The sequence below is a fragment of the Neoarius graeffei genome, chromosome 4 (assembly GCF_027579695.1).
Source record: "Neoarius graeffei isolate fNeoGra1 chromosome 4, fNeoGra1.pri, whole genome shotgun sequence".
Lineage (NCBI taxonomy): Eukaryota > Metazoa > Chordata > Actinopteri > Siluriformes > Ariidae > Neoarius > Neoarius graeffei.
The window spans coordinates 61,182,080-61,197,344 of record NC_083572.1 but is presented as its reverse complement, the minus strand read 5'-3'; the positions used below and the strand labels follow the sequence as shown (position 1 = coordinate 61,197,344).

At 44.3% G+C, this 15,265-nt stretch overlaps 1 protein-coding gene across 1 annotated transcript in view; it reads left to right on the top strand.

Annotated features, from left to right (window-relative positions):
• The window catches only part of lrig2 (leucine-rich repeats and immunoglobulin-like domains 2), an 84,803-nt gene that overhangs the window by 30,789 nt on the left and 38,749 nt on the right, over positions 1 to 15,265 (top strand). Inside the window, 2 exon segments of the mRNA XM_060919436.1 lie at positions 4,164 to 4,267; positions 4,270 to 4,306. Of these exon segments, the coding sequence (XP_060775419.1) occupies positions 4,164 to 4,267; positions 4,270 to 4,306 (141 nt within the window).

Here is a 15,265-nt window from a genome sequence, read left to right as displayed (position 1 = left end):
TACCATAGTAATCATTTTCACCTGGTAGTCCACCAAGAAGGGAAATTTATTTCCAAATAAATTGCAACTTTTTGCTGATAAAATTAATGGTTTTGAGATTAAAAAAAAAATAGCCAAAAATCATTAGCTCCCGCCCCCTGGGCCCCCACCGGGGCTCTGCCCCTGGGCCCCGCTGGGTGCCTGCAGCCCCCAAACCTCCGGCTTTTTTCAGACTTTTTAAATATTTTTCATTCTCATCCCTGAACATGAGATTTTCACACAAGTCCTAAAAGTAGATAAAGAGACCCCAGTTAAACAAATGAGACAAAAATATTATACTTGGTCATTTATTTATTGAGGAAAATGATCCAATATTACATATGTGAGTGGCAAAAGTATGTGAACCTTTGCTTTCAGTATCTGGTGTGACCCCCTTGTGCAGCAATAACTGCAACTAAATGTTTCCGGTAACTGTTGATCAGTCCTGCACACCGGCTTGGAGGAATTTTAGCCCGTTCATCCATACAGAACAGCTTCAGCTCTGGGATGTTGGTGGGTTTCCTCACATGAACTGCTCACTTCAGGTCCTTCCACAACATTTCGATTGGATTAAGGTCAGGACTTTGACTTGGCCATTTCAAAACATTAACTTTATTCTTCTTTAACCATTCTTTGGTAGAACGACTTGTGTGCTTAGGGTCGTTGTCTTGCTGCATGACCCACCTTCTCTTGAGATTCAGTTCATGGACAGATGTCCTGACATTTTCCTTTCGAATTCACTGGTATAATTCAGAATTCATTGTTCCATCAATGATGGCAAGCCGTCCTGGCCCAGATGCAGCAAAACAGGCCCAAACCATGATACTACCACCACCATGTTTCACAGATGGGATAAGGTTCTTATGCTGGAATGCAGTGTTTTCCTTTCTCCAAACATAACGCTTCTCTTTAAACCAAAAAGTTCTATTTTGGTCTCATCCATCCACAAAACATTTTTCCAATAGCCTTCTGGCTTGTCCACGTGATCTTTAGCAAACTGCAGACGAGCAGCAATGTTCTTTTTGGAGAGCAGTGGCTTTCTCCTTGCAACCCTGCCATGCACACCATTGTTGTTCAGTGTTCTCCTGATGGTGGACTCATGAACATTAACATTAGCCAATGTGAGAGAGGCCTTCAGTTGCTTAGAAGTTACCCTGGGGTACTTTGTGACCTCGCTGACTATTACACGCCTTGCTCTTGGAGTGATCTTTGTTGGTCGACCACTCCTGGGGAGGGTAACGATGGTCTTGAATTTCCTCCATTTGTACACAGTCTGTCTGACTGTGGATTGGTGGAGTCCAAACTCTTTAGAGATGGTTTTGTAACCTTTTCCAGCCTGATGAGCATCAACAACGCTTTTTCTGAGGTCCTCAGAAATCTCCTTTGTTCGTGCCATGATACACTTCCACAAACGTGTTATGAAGATCAGACTTTGATAGATCCCTGTTCTTTAAATAAAACAGGGTGCCCACTCACACCTGATTGTCATCCCATTGATTGAAAACACCTGACACTAATTTCACCTTCAAATTAACTGCTAATCCTAGAGGTTCACATACTTTTGCCACTCACAGATATGTAATATTGGATCATTTTCCTCAATAAATAAATGACCAAGTATAATATTTTTGTCTCATTTGTTTAACTGTGTTCTCTTTATCTACTTTTAGGACTTGTGTGAAAATCTGATGTTTTAGAACACATTTATGCAGAAATATAGAAAATTCTCAAGGGTTCACAAACTTTCAAGCACCACTGTAAATGTTTTGGTCTGCCCTATCAGCTGTGCCAAACATCCATTGTAATTCACTTTTGAGTAAACAGGTTTCCTTGTTCTCATCACTTTGCTCCTGTGGATGATAGCCTCATGGACAGCCTAAAGATCCACTCAGAAGATGGTTATGGACAATTAATATAAACAGCTTTGCCACAGTAGCTTCGGACTGCAGTTGTCGTGATCAGTTTTGCACTCAAGTCTCCATCAGTGAACATTTGATAACTTCAACAAAATAGACTTCGTGCTAAAACTAATAATGAATTTCCTTGTTGCTCAGTTTCACTTTTTGACCACATAGAAGCAAGTTATTTATGATAATGTTATATCATCACCCAAATGAGGATGGGTTCCCTTCTGAGTCTCTCAACAGGGCTTGACATTAACTTTTTAATCCACTTTTCCACTTGGATAAGCAGCAAGATTTTTCACTTGTCCTGGCTATAACCTTTTTATTACTATGTATTTCCTACTTCAGTGAAAGGAAAGTGGTCAACAAAGTTTATCCAAAAGCAGGTATCGTTAGGATAATAATTATGCTTTAATAATTTTTTTTCCAATAAAACACAAACTTGTAACTAACAATGAACAAAAACTATCCAATGCCCCATTATGGTGCATGTGTTATAATGTATTACCTGATCTGCAGTTTTAAGAGTTAGACTCAAATTCAAAGCTTCTGGAGAAAATAAAGTTAAATCTTGATTAATCCAGTAAAACTTGGAAGTATAAATTTAAATAAATGAAATCGAAAGAAAACAAGTTGGGCATAATAAGGGGGATAGTCACATTGTGAAGGGAAAACAAACCGTAAGCGAGTTCAGCGCTGTTGTAAAATTCCCGTAAAATATTTTACGACGTTTGTGGTGGTTAATGTGTACCACACAAAAATTACAATGAATGTCGGAATCAAATGAAGATTCTCCACAGAGGTTTATTTTATTGAGGTATTTGATCGCCTTTTGTCCGATTTCGATGAATTCGGAGTCGTATAATCTATAATTGAATATTACAACGTGGTTATTTTTACACCTGCTGTACTCGGCTTCCCCAGAATTTCATAAACAGTAACACAGCCAGATCACTGAGGTGATTGAACAAAACTAGTTCAATCAAAGTTGGAACTTTATTGATGTAAAACTTTGAGTAATTATTTTAAAAATAGTTATTTTCAACAAATATTCAAATTGGGAGTTTGCATGTTCTCCCCATGTCCGCGTGGGTTTCCTCCGGGTGCTCCGGTTTCCCCCACAGTCCAAAGACATGCAGGTTAGGTTAACTGGTGACTCTAAATTGACTGTAGGTGTGAATGTGAGTGTGAATGGTTGTCTGTTGCCCCTTTTCCACCAAAGCGGGGCCAGTGCTTAGTTTGGAACCGGGTTTTCTGTTTCCACTGACAAAGAACTGGCTCTGGGGCCAGAAAAACCGGTTCCAGGCTAGCGGTTCCAGGCTAGCACTGACTCTCTGCTGGGCCAGAGGAAAGAACCGCTTACGTCAGTGGGGGGGGCGGGCAGAGTTGTTAAGACCAACAACAATAGCAAGACCGTGAAAGATCGCCATTTTTAAGCGACGAGAAGCAGCAGCTGTACAAGCGCAAAGTCATTTATTATTATTATTGTTGTTGTTGTTGCTGCTGCTGCTTTTTGCATGTTGTTTTTGCTTCGATATTCGCGCCAAGGTTTATGCAAACGTAGCGACGTAATGACGTGGCTTCCCTTAGCACCGCGAGCTATCGAAAAGCAAACTGGTTCTCAGCTGGCTCGCAAGTTGAACGAGTTGTGAACCAGCACTGGAACTGATTTGGTGGAAAAGGGGTATGTGTCTGTGTCAGCCCTGCGATGACCTGGCGACTTCGCCTGTAGTCAGCTGGGATAGGCTCCAGCTTGCCTGCGACCCTGTAGAACAGGATAAAGCGGCTAGAGATAATGAGAGATTCAAGCTGTCCCGTCGGACAGGCAGATGTGGATTTGACTTGTCTGGACCATACAGTTAGTTGTCCCGGACAGTCGGACTACCGTTAATGTCAAGCCCTGCTTAAGGCTTCTTCCTCATGTCGTCTCGTAGTTTTTCCTCACCACTGTCACCTCAGGCTTGATCATTAGGATAAATTTTATGTTTTAACATTTGTATCTGAAATGTATATATTTTAGTGGTGCTAGTTTGACAGTGCCTCTTGTTAAAAGTGCTATGCAAAATAAAGTTGAATTTAAAAAATGTAATTGAACTGTTCTTTTCTCAGTACAGTGATCTGGGATCACACATGTTACGTATGTGCTTTATTGAGATTAGATTTATTCAGGTGCTAGAGTACTCTTTTCGAAAGCTTAGTGATGCCTTTTAATCATTGTGTGCGTGTTTTTGTGTTTGTCAGAGATCTATCCTATAATCACTTGAGTCGTCTGGAGGACTGGGCTTTCTCTAGCCTTGGGCTACTTCAGAGTCTAAACCTGGGCGAGAATCGCATCACGCACCTGGGAGAGGAGTTTTTGACAGCCTGGCAAACGTCCGCACTCTGTAAGAACATGGTTTTTAATGTAGTGTGTTTTTGTTTGTTTGTTTGTTTGTTTGTTTGAGAGATGTAAATATCCCAGAATGATATAACATTTTTGAAACACCCTGTGCGTCTCATATTCCACACACAATTTAAAGCGACTGCTCACCTGCCTTGGCTTTGTCTGAGCAAACTTCACCTTTCTTTACACATGCTGTTAGAGAAGCTTTCCCCTGTAATGCTTTTTGCAACGAAAATTTGCTCCAAACCTGATACATTCAAACGGACAGATGTGGGGAATGGTTCAGTGGTGGCTTGCAGTAAATGCAGTCTGCTCAAACCATCTTAGAAGATTTGACTTGTCGTTAAGACACTGGGTTTTTAGGTGTTATCCATGTACAGTGGAGGAAATAATATTTGATCCCTTGCTGATTTTGTAAGTTTGTCCACTGACAAAGAATGAATGTTCTATAATTTTAATGGTAGGTTTATTTTAACCGTGAGAGACAAAACATCAAAAAGAAAATCCAGAAAATAACTTCGTATAAAAGATATAAACTGATTTTGCATTTCTTTGTGTGAAATAAGTATTTGAACCCTCTAGCAAACAAGACTTAGTCTTTGGTGGCAAAACACTTGTTGGCAAGCACAGCGTCAGACGTTTCTTGTAGTTGATGACCAGGTTTGCGCACATGTCAGGAGGAATTTTGGTCCACTCCTCTTTGCAGATCTCTAGATCATTAAGGTTTTGAAGCTGTCACTTTGCAACTCGGAGCTTCAGCTCCCCCATAGGTTTTCTATGAGGTTAAAGTCCGGAGACTGGCTAGGCCACTCTATGACCTTAATGTGCTTCTTCTTGAGCCACTCTTTTGCTGCCTTGGCTGTATGTTTTGGGTCATTGTTGTGCTGGAAGACCCATCCACGACCCATTTTTCAGTGTCCTGGCAGAGGGAAGGAGGTTGTCACTCAGGATTTTATGGTACATGGCCGTGTCCATTCTTCCGTTGATGCGGTGAAGTAGTCCTCTGCCCTTAGCAGAGAAACACCCCCAAAGCATAATGTTTCCACCTCCATGCTCGACAGTGGGGATGGTGTTCTTCGGGTCATAGTCAGCATTTTTCTTCCTCCAAACATGGCGAGTTGAGTTAATGCCAAAGAGCTTGATTTTGGTCTCATCTGACCACAGCACTTTCTCCCAATCACTCTCAGAATCATTCAGGTGTTCATTGGCAAACTTCAGAAGGGCCTGCACATGTGCCTTCTTGAGCAGGGGGACCTTGCGGGCACTGCAGGATTTTAATCCATTACGGCGTAATGTGTTACCAATGGTTTTCTTGGTGACTGTGGTCCCAGCTGCCTTAAGATCATTAACAAGCTCCTCCCGTGTAGTTCTAGGCCAGGGGTCGGCAACCTTTTTGCCATGTAGTGCCAATTAGAAATTTTCTTGTTAGTGTGCCATTCAAATAGGTGTTGTTAACTATGTGTAATTAGACACCATACATTTTAGACGGATATGGATATTTAATGCATTGAGCAAATGTAAAACACCATTGCTCTTGTTTTATGCCATTAAAGGTGGAGTACGAGATTTTGGAATAACGGTTCCCGCAAGCCATATTTTGAAAAGAAACACGCCCGCCCTCGCCATGCTCCCACCCCCCACGTCTCCACCCCTCCTCCCCCTTATAAAGCCTGAGAAATTCCGGCTTTATAATGGGCATCTATTGTGTTACACTAGTCTGGCTAACGCAACTTCAAAGCTCTGCGAGCATTGGTCTGGCAAAGATATTAAGCCCAACTGTTTCCCAAAGCGCGTGGTTGACCCGCCTCCCTGAAATGCCTCAGTTTGCTACTGGTCGAAGCCAGAAAAGGCTGTGACGAAGCTTAAACCAATCACATCACGCTTTCAAAGTAGTAGCCACACTTGTCCTGATTCACACAATGTGAATCAGTCCTACATGATAGGACTTGCAGTTTTTGAATGAGAAGCCTGAAAGTGAGGAGAGGGCAGGTGCGCAGCCCCATAGACTGCCATTATAAACTTGGCAGAAAAGTAACTCGTTTTTAACTCGCTCTAGTGACCTAATTTTTTACACTACAGACAAAAAAAATTACATCAGTGTGTTCAGGAGAGCCTTGTGGCGCTCACTGTGAAAGAATTTTGTGAATATCTCCTTCAGTTTTCGTGTAAATCCCCGTTGTTTGGAGGGAGCACACTGAGAAAATCCTGCGCTTTCTGTGTGACACTCTGCTCGCAGCGTGCGGGTTGGGGGAGGGGCTGCTCTCTCTCTCTCTCTCTCTCTCTCTCACACTCACACACACACACACACACACACACACACACACACACACACAGAAGAGCCGGGCTGCTCACGGGCTTCAGTCTGATAGACGTGTCAGTATCCAATCATTTTGAGGTGGTACCTTGATAGGATTTGATGGCGTTTTTCCTTTATTTTACACTGTAGACTGGATTAAAATATTTCGTTTTTGGGTCAAACCTTCTATTGTACTGCTTGCAGTATGGGTGTGAGTAGGGTTTTCAAGCAATATGGTAAAAAATACTCCTGAAAAAAATCTCGTATTCCACCTTTAACCTCACACACAAGGTTTAAGAACCCCCCCCCCCCCCCCCCCCCCCAATTGGATAACAACATTGCAAGCAGCTTATACAAATTCACAAAATAACATCCAAAATCTTTCAGTAGGTAACAGGCCCAAGTTATTCACAATAAAGACGTAGCAGCCTAATGGAAATGGAACTGATGATTAATAAAACTGCAGAAAAAAAATGAGTCAGACAACATTGACAAGTAGCCTTCATAAAGTGGCTTAACAATAAACTGCAAATATGAAGTAGCCTTGTTACAAAATAAATGTTTTGCCTGTCAGTCAGTGTGATCCCTGGCCCTACTTCCCCTTACTTAAAGTGGTGCTTGAAAGTTTGTGAACCCTTTAGAATTTTCTATATTTCTGCATAAATATGACCTAAAACATCAGATTTTCACAGAAGTCCTAAAAGTAGATAAAGAGAACCCAGTTAAACAAATAAGACAAAAATATTATACTTGGCCATTTATTTATTGAGGAAAATGATCCAATATTACATATCTGTGAGTAGCAAAAGTATGTGAACCTCTAGGATTAGCAGTTCATTTGAAGCTGAAAGTAGAGTCAGGTGTTTTCAATCAATGGGATGACAATCAGGTGTGAGTGGGCACCCTGTTTTATTTAAAGAACAGGGATCTATCAAAGTCTGATCTTCACAACACGTTTGTGGAAGTGTATCATGGCACGAACAAAGGAGATTTCTGAGGGCCTCGGAAAAAGCGTTGCTGATGCTCATCAGGCTGAAAAAGGTTACAAAACCATCTCTAAAGAGTTTGGACTCCACCAATCCACAGTCAGATAGATTGTGTACAAATGGAGGAAATTCAAGACCATTGTTACCCTCCCCAGGAGTGGTCGACCAACAAAGATCACTCCAAGAGCAAGAGTAATAGTTGGCGAGGTCACAAAGGACCCCAGGGTAACTTCTAAGTAACTGAAGGCCTCTCTCACATTGGCTAATGTTAATGTTCATGAGTCCACCATCAGGAGAACACTGAACAACAATGGTGTGCATGGCAGGGGTGCAAGAAGAAAGACACTGCTCTCCACAAAGAACATTGCTGCTTATCTGCAGTTTGCTAAAGATCATGTAGACAAGCCAGAAGGCTATTGGAAAAATGTTTTGTGGACGGATGAGACCAAAATAGAACTTTTTGGTTTAAATGAGAAGTGTTATGTTTGGAGAAAGGAAAACACTGCATTTCAGCATATAAGAATCTTGTCCCTTCTGTGAAACATGGTGGTGGTAGTATCATGGTTCGGGCCTGCTTTGCTGCAGCTGGGCCAGGACGGCTTGCCATCATTGATGGAACAATGAATTCTGAATTATACCAGCGAATTCTAAAGGAAAATGTCAGGACATCTGTCCATGAACTGAATCTCAAGAGAAGGTGGGTCATGCAGCAAGACAAGGACCCTAAGCACACAAGTCGTTCTACCAAAGAATGGTTAAAGAAGAATAAAGTTAATGTTTTGGAATGGCCAAGTCAAAGTCCTGACCTTAATCCAATGGAAATGTTGTGGAAGGACCTGAAGCGAGCAGTTCATGTGAGGAAACTCACCAACATCCCAGAGCTGAAGCTGTTCTGTACGGAGGAATGGGCTAAAATTCCTCCAAGCCGGTGTGCAGGACTGATCAACAGTTACCGGAAATGTTTAGTTGCAGTTATTGCTGCATAAGGGGGTCACACCAGATACTGACAGCAAAGGGTCACATACTTTTGCCACTCACAGATATGTCATCTCATCTCATTATCTCTAGCCGCTTTATCCTTCTACAGGGTCGCAGGCAAGCTGGAGCCTATCCCAGCTGACTATGGGCGAAAGGCAGGGTACACCCTGGACAAGTCGCCAGGTCATCACAGGGCTGACACATAGACACAGACAACCATTCACACTCACATTCACACCTACGGTCAATTTAGAGTCACCAGTTAACCTAACCTGCATGTCTTTGGACTGTGGGGGAAATCGGAGCACCCGGAGGAAACCCACGCGGACACGGGGAGAACATGCAAACTCCACACAGAAAGGCCCTCGCCGGCCCCGGGGCTCGAACCCAGGACCTTCTTGCTGTGAGGCGACAGCGCTAACCACTACACCACCGTGCCGCCCAGATATGTAATAATGGATCATTTTCCTCAGTAAATAAATGGCCAAGTATAATATTTTTGTCTCATTTGTTTAACTGGGTTCTCTTTTGCCGCTTTTCCACTACAAACGCGGCTGAGCCGTGCCGTGCCGAGTCGAGCTGAGTCGAGCTGAGCGGGGCTGTTGGAGTTGCATTTCGACTACAACCGCGCTGAACCGTGCTGGCTGGAAGTGGGTGGACACATTGGGTGGAGTTAGCGAAAGTGGGTGGACGTCATGTGATGTCGTTAAGCAGCGCAAACAGTGACATCAGTGACAGTGGCGGAACAAGTCAGAGCCGGGCTGGGGGCGGGGCAAATGACCGGGCCCTTTATTAAAGCTTATCATAACATCATTTTAGGCTACAAAATGTCCGCAACTGCGGTGTTTACCAATTTCAACACTACCGGGTGCAACTATGTTATTTAGTACATCAAGTCCTTCAAACGAACATGTAACTCAGAAACAAAAAACATTAGGATACTGTACATGGCTCATAATAAAACATCAATAGCCTATACTGCGCACATTATTTGAAGGGCATACGAATGAGCGCTCAGAGTGGTGACAGGAAGAGTCAGAAATAAAAGGAGGGCGGTGCAAACCTCACTGAATGCACTGTGTTTACCAATTTCAACACTACGGGGTGCAACTATGTTATTTTGTACATTAAGTCCTTCAAACGAACATGTAACTCAGAAACAAAAAAACATTAGGCGACATACTGTACATGGCTCATAATAAAACATCAATAGCCTACTGCACGCATTATTTGAAGGGCATACGACGAGCCTTGCGCTCCGCGAACTCCTCCACGATGCTCTGTATGTCACTGATTCAGTGAGCTTTTAAGCGGTAGTCTCACGACCCGAATAGTAAACAATAAACATGGAGGACATGGAGTCGTTAGTGTTGCTGGTCTTGGTGCTGTGGCTTGACAACGCCAACAGATACTGGCAAGAGCGTATAGATGAGGCGAGGCGCATAAGGCTTCAGAAATTCTCGTAATTCGTAATTATTCTTCTTCCGGGTTTGCGGTGTTTACAGATCCCAGCGCGCTCGCGGGGCGTGTGTGGGCATGTGAGGACACTCCTCCTCACCAATCAGTGCACAGGGGAGTGTCTGCTCACGCCCCCAACCTCAGTCGGCACGGTTTGGCTCGCTTCAGCCCTACTCCAAAACGGTGCGAGTTTTAGGGGCTAAGCAGGGCTGAAACGAGCTGAGTCGTGCTGGTTTTTGGTAGTCGAAACGCGAGCCGTGTCGGGCTGAAGCGAGCTGAAGCGAGCTGAAGTGAGCTGAAAAAGGGTAGTGGAAAAGGGCCATTTATCTACTTTTAGGACTTGTGTGAAAATCTGATTGTTTTAGGTCATATTTATGCAGAAATATAGAAAATTCTAAAGGGTTCACAAACTTTCAAGCACCACTGTAGCTCCGAGATGTGGGGATGGTAATTGGTCACTTTGAGTTGGACGCATGCTTCCAAATGGCCCATTGTCAGATGACTTCGGGAAGGGCAAAGTACATTCTTCATGTGCGAAAATATCTGTTCACACAGATATGTTGATCTGAACACTGACAATAAAGCCAGTGTGATATTGCGAAGACAGTTGAACTTTTTGGGCAAAGATGCCCAGCAGGCGTAAATGATGTCTCCTTGACCCTGTGTTGTGCTTTGTAATTGTATATGTAGTTCTGCAAACTTTTTGCAGAGCTACGTATATATGTCTTGTCTTTTATTCTTGATTTTATTGTCTCTTTATTTGGCAGCCCCTCAAAAAGACTATCCGAGCTGGAGAGAAAGGCCTCCTTAATGTATTCACCATCTGTGAATGGCTTTCCATGTTTAGCTATGCAGTGAGAAATTATATAGCTAGCTTCAGTGGCATTGTTTTTAGCTGAGGCAAAGACTTTTAAAGTGTGGGGTTGCTTCCCATATCTGCAGAATGCACGTGAGATTGATTGATTCGTCCCTATCTGCCTGATCTTTGAAAGTCTTTTCATGCTTTGCCTCGAAATGACGTTTAACACTGGATGTTCAACACAACACTTTCAAAACACAACGTGCACACAGCATGGTCCCTCTGAGAAACGAACCCATTTTCTTTAGTCCACGAGGAGAGGAAAGCCCGAACTGTTGGCTTCTTTGCCATCTTAGCGCAACTGCTGCATCAAGTGGGCCCATCTCGTGAGAAATATGGGGAGGGGAAAGTGTTGCCAGATTGGGCGGTTTTAAGTGCATTTTGGTGGGTTTTGAACATATTTTGGGCTGGAAAACGTCAGCAGTATCTGGCAACACTGGGAGGGGGGCACTATATTGTGTAGTCATGCTAAAAGAGCAGGCTCACCATGCAGCAGCCAATGACGGTTCAAGATGACGTTTGAACATTTTTAATGTGTTGAATAATTAGGTTTGTGTTTCATCGTCAGTGTGCCACTGGAAATTCCTCGGCATGCCAGTTGTGGCACGCGTGCCTAGGGTTGCCGACCCCTGTTCTAGGCTGATCTCTCACCTTTCTCGTGATCCTTGATGCCCCATGAAGTGAGATCTTGCGTGGGGCCCCAGACTGGGGTAGATTGATGGTCATTTTGTATTTCTTCCATTTTCAAACTATTGCACCAATAGTTGTCTCCTTCTCACCCAGCTTCTTGCTTATGGTTTTGTAGCCCAGTCCAGCCTTGTGCAGCTCTTCAATCTTGTCCCTGACATGCTTAGACAGCTCTTTGGTCTTGCCCATGTTGGAGAGGTTGGAGTCTGATTGATTGATTTCTGTGCACAGGTGTCAATTTAAGACAGCTGTCTTTTAATGCAGGTAACGAGTTGATTAGGAGTGTCTAACTGGTCTGTGGGAGCCTCTCCAAATGACTCTGCCTTTTGGCAGTTACAAGGCGCTTACGTTGCCCCTGATGGCTTATGGTACAGTCAGGATGGCCGCCTTTGTCTTCCTATCATTGTGAAGCAGAATTCACCAAGCGTTGGATTGTTCACCCACTAACAGGGAACTAGAGGAAGAGCGTATGCCTCATGCACAATATCAGGCAGTGAGCACACAGAGTAACCACAGAGGAAAACGCCGTCTGAGGGTTTAGAACAAAAGCCATCAACAAAAAGTACCCCCCCCCCAATCCCTAGAGGGCTGGAGGAGAGATCGGACCTGATACTAGTAGTATGTACGATTTCAGACAGGCAATCATGATCAAGGTCATCCAGAGTGTCATCCTGAGAATGAAGGTGTGCGAGAGCATGACCTACAGTATCAAAAGAGGATGTGGCACGAATTTCAAGATTGTTAGTAGAACAGAGGATGGTTTCGTATCCAGAGCGGCGCTGCGCAGTCATATGTTGGGTCTGTAAATTTTGCAACACCTGTTTAACTTGATGTGACGAGTGCAAGATCAATGGGTGAGACAAAACCAATTTTTCTGCGTCTAAAACCATCAGAGCACATGCGGCGACAGCCCTTAGACACGCAGGTAGGCCTTGAGCAACAGTGTCTAACGTTTTAGATAAAAACACACAAGGACGCATCCCCCCCATGCTCCTGGGCCAACACCGCAGAGACTGTGCCATAATGTTCACAGGCATAGAGGTGGAAGGGCTTGGAGTAGTCGGGTAGACCCAGGGCCGGGGCTGAACAAAGGGCGCTTTTGAGGGAGTGGTAAGCGTCCATCATAGTGTCAGTCCAGGTCAAAGGGTGCTGCAGTGGATCATGATGAGAGATTGCAGAATGGAGAATCTTGTCATATAAAGAGCAGTCAGGGATCCATTGTCTACAGTAATTGATAAGACCCAGGAAAGCCATCAGCGCATGTTTAGTTGCGGGGTGCTTTGTGTCTAGAATCACCTGCACCCGGTCAGATGACAGTTTATGACATCCTTGTGAAAGTTCAAACCCCAAGTACTTAACAGTGTCCATGCAATATTGTAGCTTGGTCCTGGAAACCTTAAAACCCTTGTGCGCCAGATGTTGGAGCAGGCGTAAGGAGGCGTCTTGGCAGATTTCTGGTGATTCAGCAGATACCAGAAGATTGTCTGCGTACTGTAGGACCACAGAGCCCTGGGGGAGGGAGAGTTCACGGAGTGCGTCCTGAACTATGGCTGAAAAAACAGCAGGAGAGTCAATGAAACCTTGAGGCAAACGTGTTCAAGTATACTGTCTCCCCCTGTGCGTGAAGGCAAACAAAGGTTGTGTCTGCTCTTCAACAGGAACACTGAAAAAGGCAGAACAGAGATCAATAACGGAAAAACAGCAATGATGAGCAGGAACCTGTGACATTACAGAGGAACCGTCAGGTACAATGGGTGCAACAGGGACAATCAGTTCATTAATCTTGCGTAAATCCTGCGTAAAACGCCAGGTACTATCAGGTTTAGGTACTGGATTGACAGGTGCATTGTACGAGCTGGTACACAGTCTCACCATGCCTTGCTCGAGGAGAGACTGTAGGATGCCATCAATTCCCTGAGCCTTAGCTTCAGAGAGAGGGTACTGTTTAACATAAACAGGATGCACATGTTTAAGCTTAGCCTCATAAGGCACACAATGAACCAGGCCAACCTCGTCCTTGTGTTCCGCCCAGAGGGAGGAGGGGAGGGTACTCAAAGGATCTGTAGGAGAGAATACAATAGGGTTTACAGCAGCAGTACAAACAGCGGAGATATTTGGGACAGTCATACATGAAGAGAGATGAGCCACGGCAGGAGGCAGAAAGTCAGGGGTGCAAATAGTCATTCTGGACCCCTGAAACGAAATGGATAAATGTAACAGACTCATGAGATCACGCCCCAGTAGATTAAAGGGACACTGTAGCATAAACACAAAAGAATGATGTGTACGAAGTGCTGTGTTGGCGGGACAGGTTACCAATAATGGAGGAGTGCAAGGGGAGGAGAAGGGGACCCCATCAATTCCCACAGAGCGAACGGTTTTGTTTGAGAGAGGGCCCTCGTAGGGTTTTCCCACAGAGGACATTGTAACACCAGTGTCAATTAGAAAAGGAAGCACCTGTCCATCTATAGCTAATTCTACGACAGGCAAGTCGTTGGCTAGGTAAGAGTTGAAAGAACAATGTAGCATTACGGGGTCACAGCTCTGTAGGCAGCTCTAAGGATGATATGGGCCTGTGGGGCGTTGCTGCGCAAAAGGATTTGCCGTAGGGACAGCCGGTGGCGGCTGCTGAGGATTAGGAGGAGGAAGGGGAAACGTATGCTGCGAATTGGCTTCATCCGCCTTTTTTCTTTCTACACTCACGTTGCCAATGTCCTTCCTTGCTGCAATAGTGGCACGCTCCAGAGCGTACCCTGCCTTGCAGGCGGATGCTCAGATTCTGATTCTTTTGTCGTCTATTCATGTCTCCACGGGGCTGTGAGTACGAGTTTCCACCGGCCACAGAGAGGCAGGCTACCTGCTTACTATCCAGAATACCATCTCCCTCCATAGTTCTAATTCTTTCCCCTAGGGTTCTTATTGTCATATTGCTACGGTCACTTAACTGATATTTCAGAACCTTCTGTATGTCAGGATGACAATTATTCAAAAATGTCGAAGTAAAGAGCGGGTTGGGTTGCTGCTGATCTAATTGCATGTTTCCCAGACAAGTCCACGTCTCGCTAAAACGTGTCAGAAACTTGGAAGTGAGTTCAGCCCTCTCCTGTTTACAATTAGTAACCTGTGAAAGATCGCGGTTAGCCTGCTGTCGTGAGAGCAGATAACGTGTCAGTTGTTCCTTTAATTCCCTCATAGCTTTACTGGTATCCTTCCAATAGAACTTAAACTCATCCTTTGTGGTGGTTTTGCCGTCACCTACTTCTGTCTTAGTTTTAACCACTTCGTATTCATCATTTATAGGATCTAGACATGGCACTGCAGCTATTAATGCAGTTTCATCATAACTGTCGCTTAGGACAAGCGGTATTCACAGGGGGAGGCTGTGGTGGAAGGGAACCTCTATCTGGTCCCACATAATCGTCATCCTCATCAGAGTCGTCAGTCTCGTTTTTTAGTACCGGCATATTTGAGCTTACAGAGGGTTTTTTACTTGCCTTGGGTTTCTCAGGTTTAGCACCTGTCTCGAGATGCAGGCGCGCTGGAAGCGCTATCAGCAGGGCATGAAAGGTTACTTAAATCTGGATATAGTTTTGGGACTGGTGTGGCTGCAGGAGCGGGAACGTTATTCAGTCCCTCATACAGCGGCGGTAGGGCAGAGGCTGTAGGTGGTGTAGTAACAGGATGTGTAGACAAAAT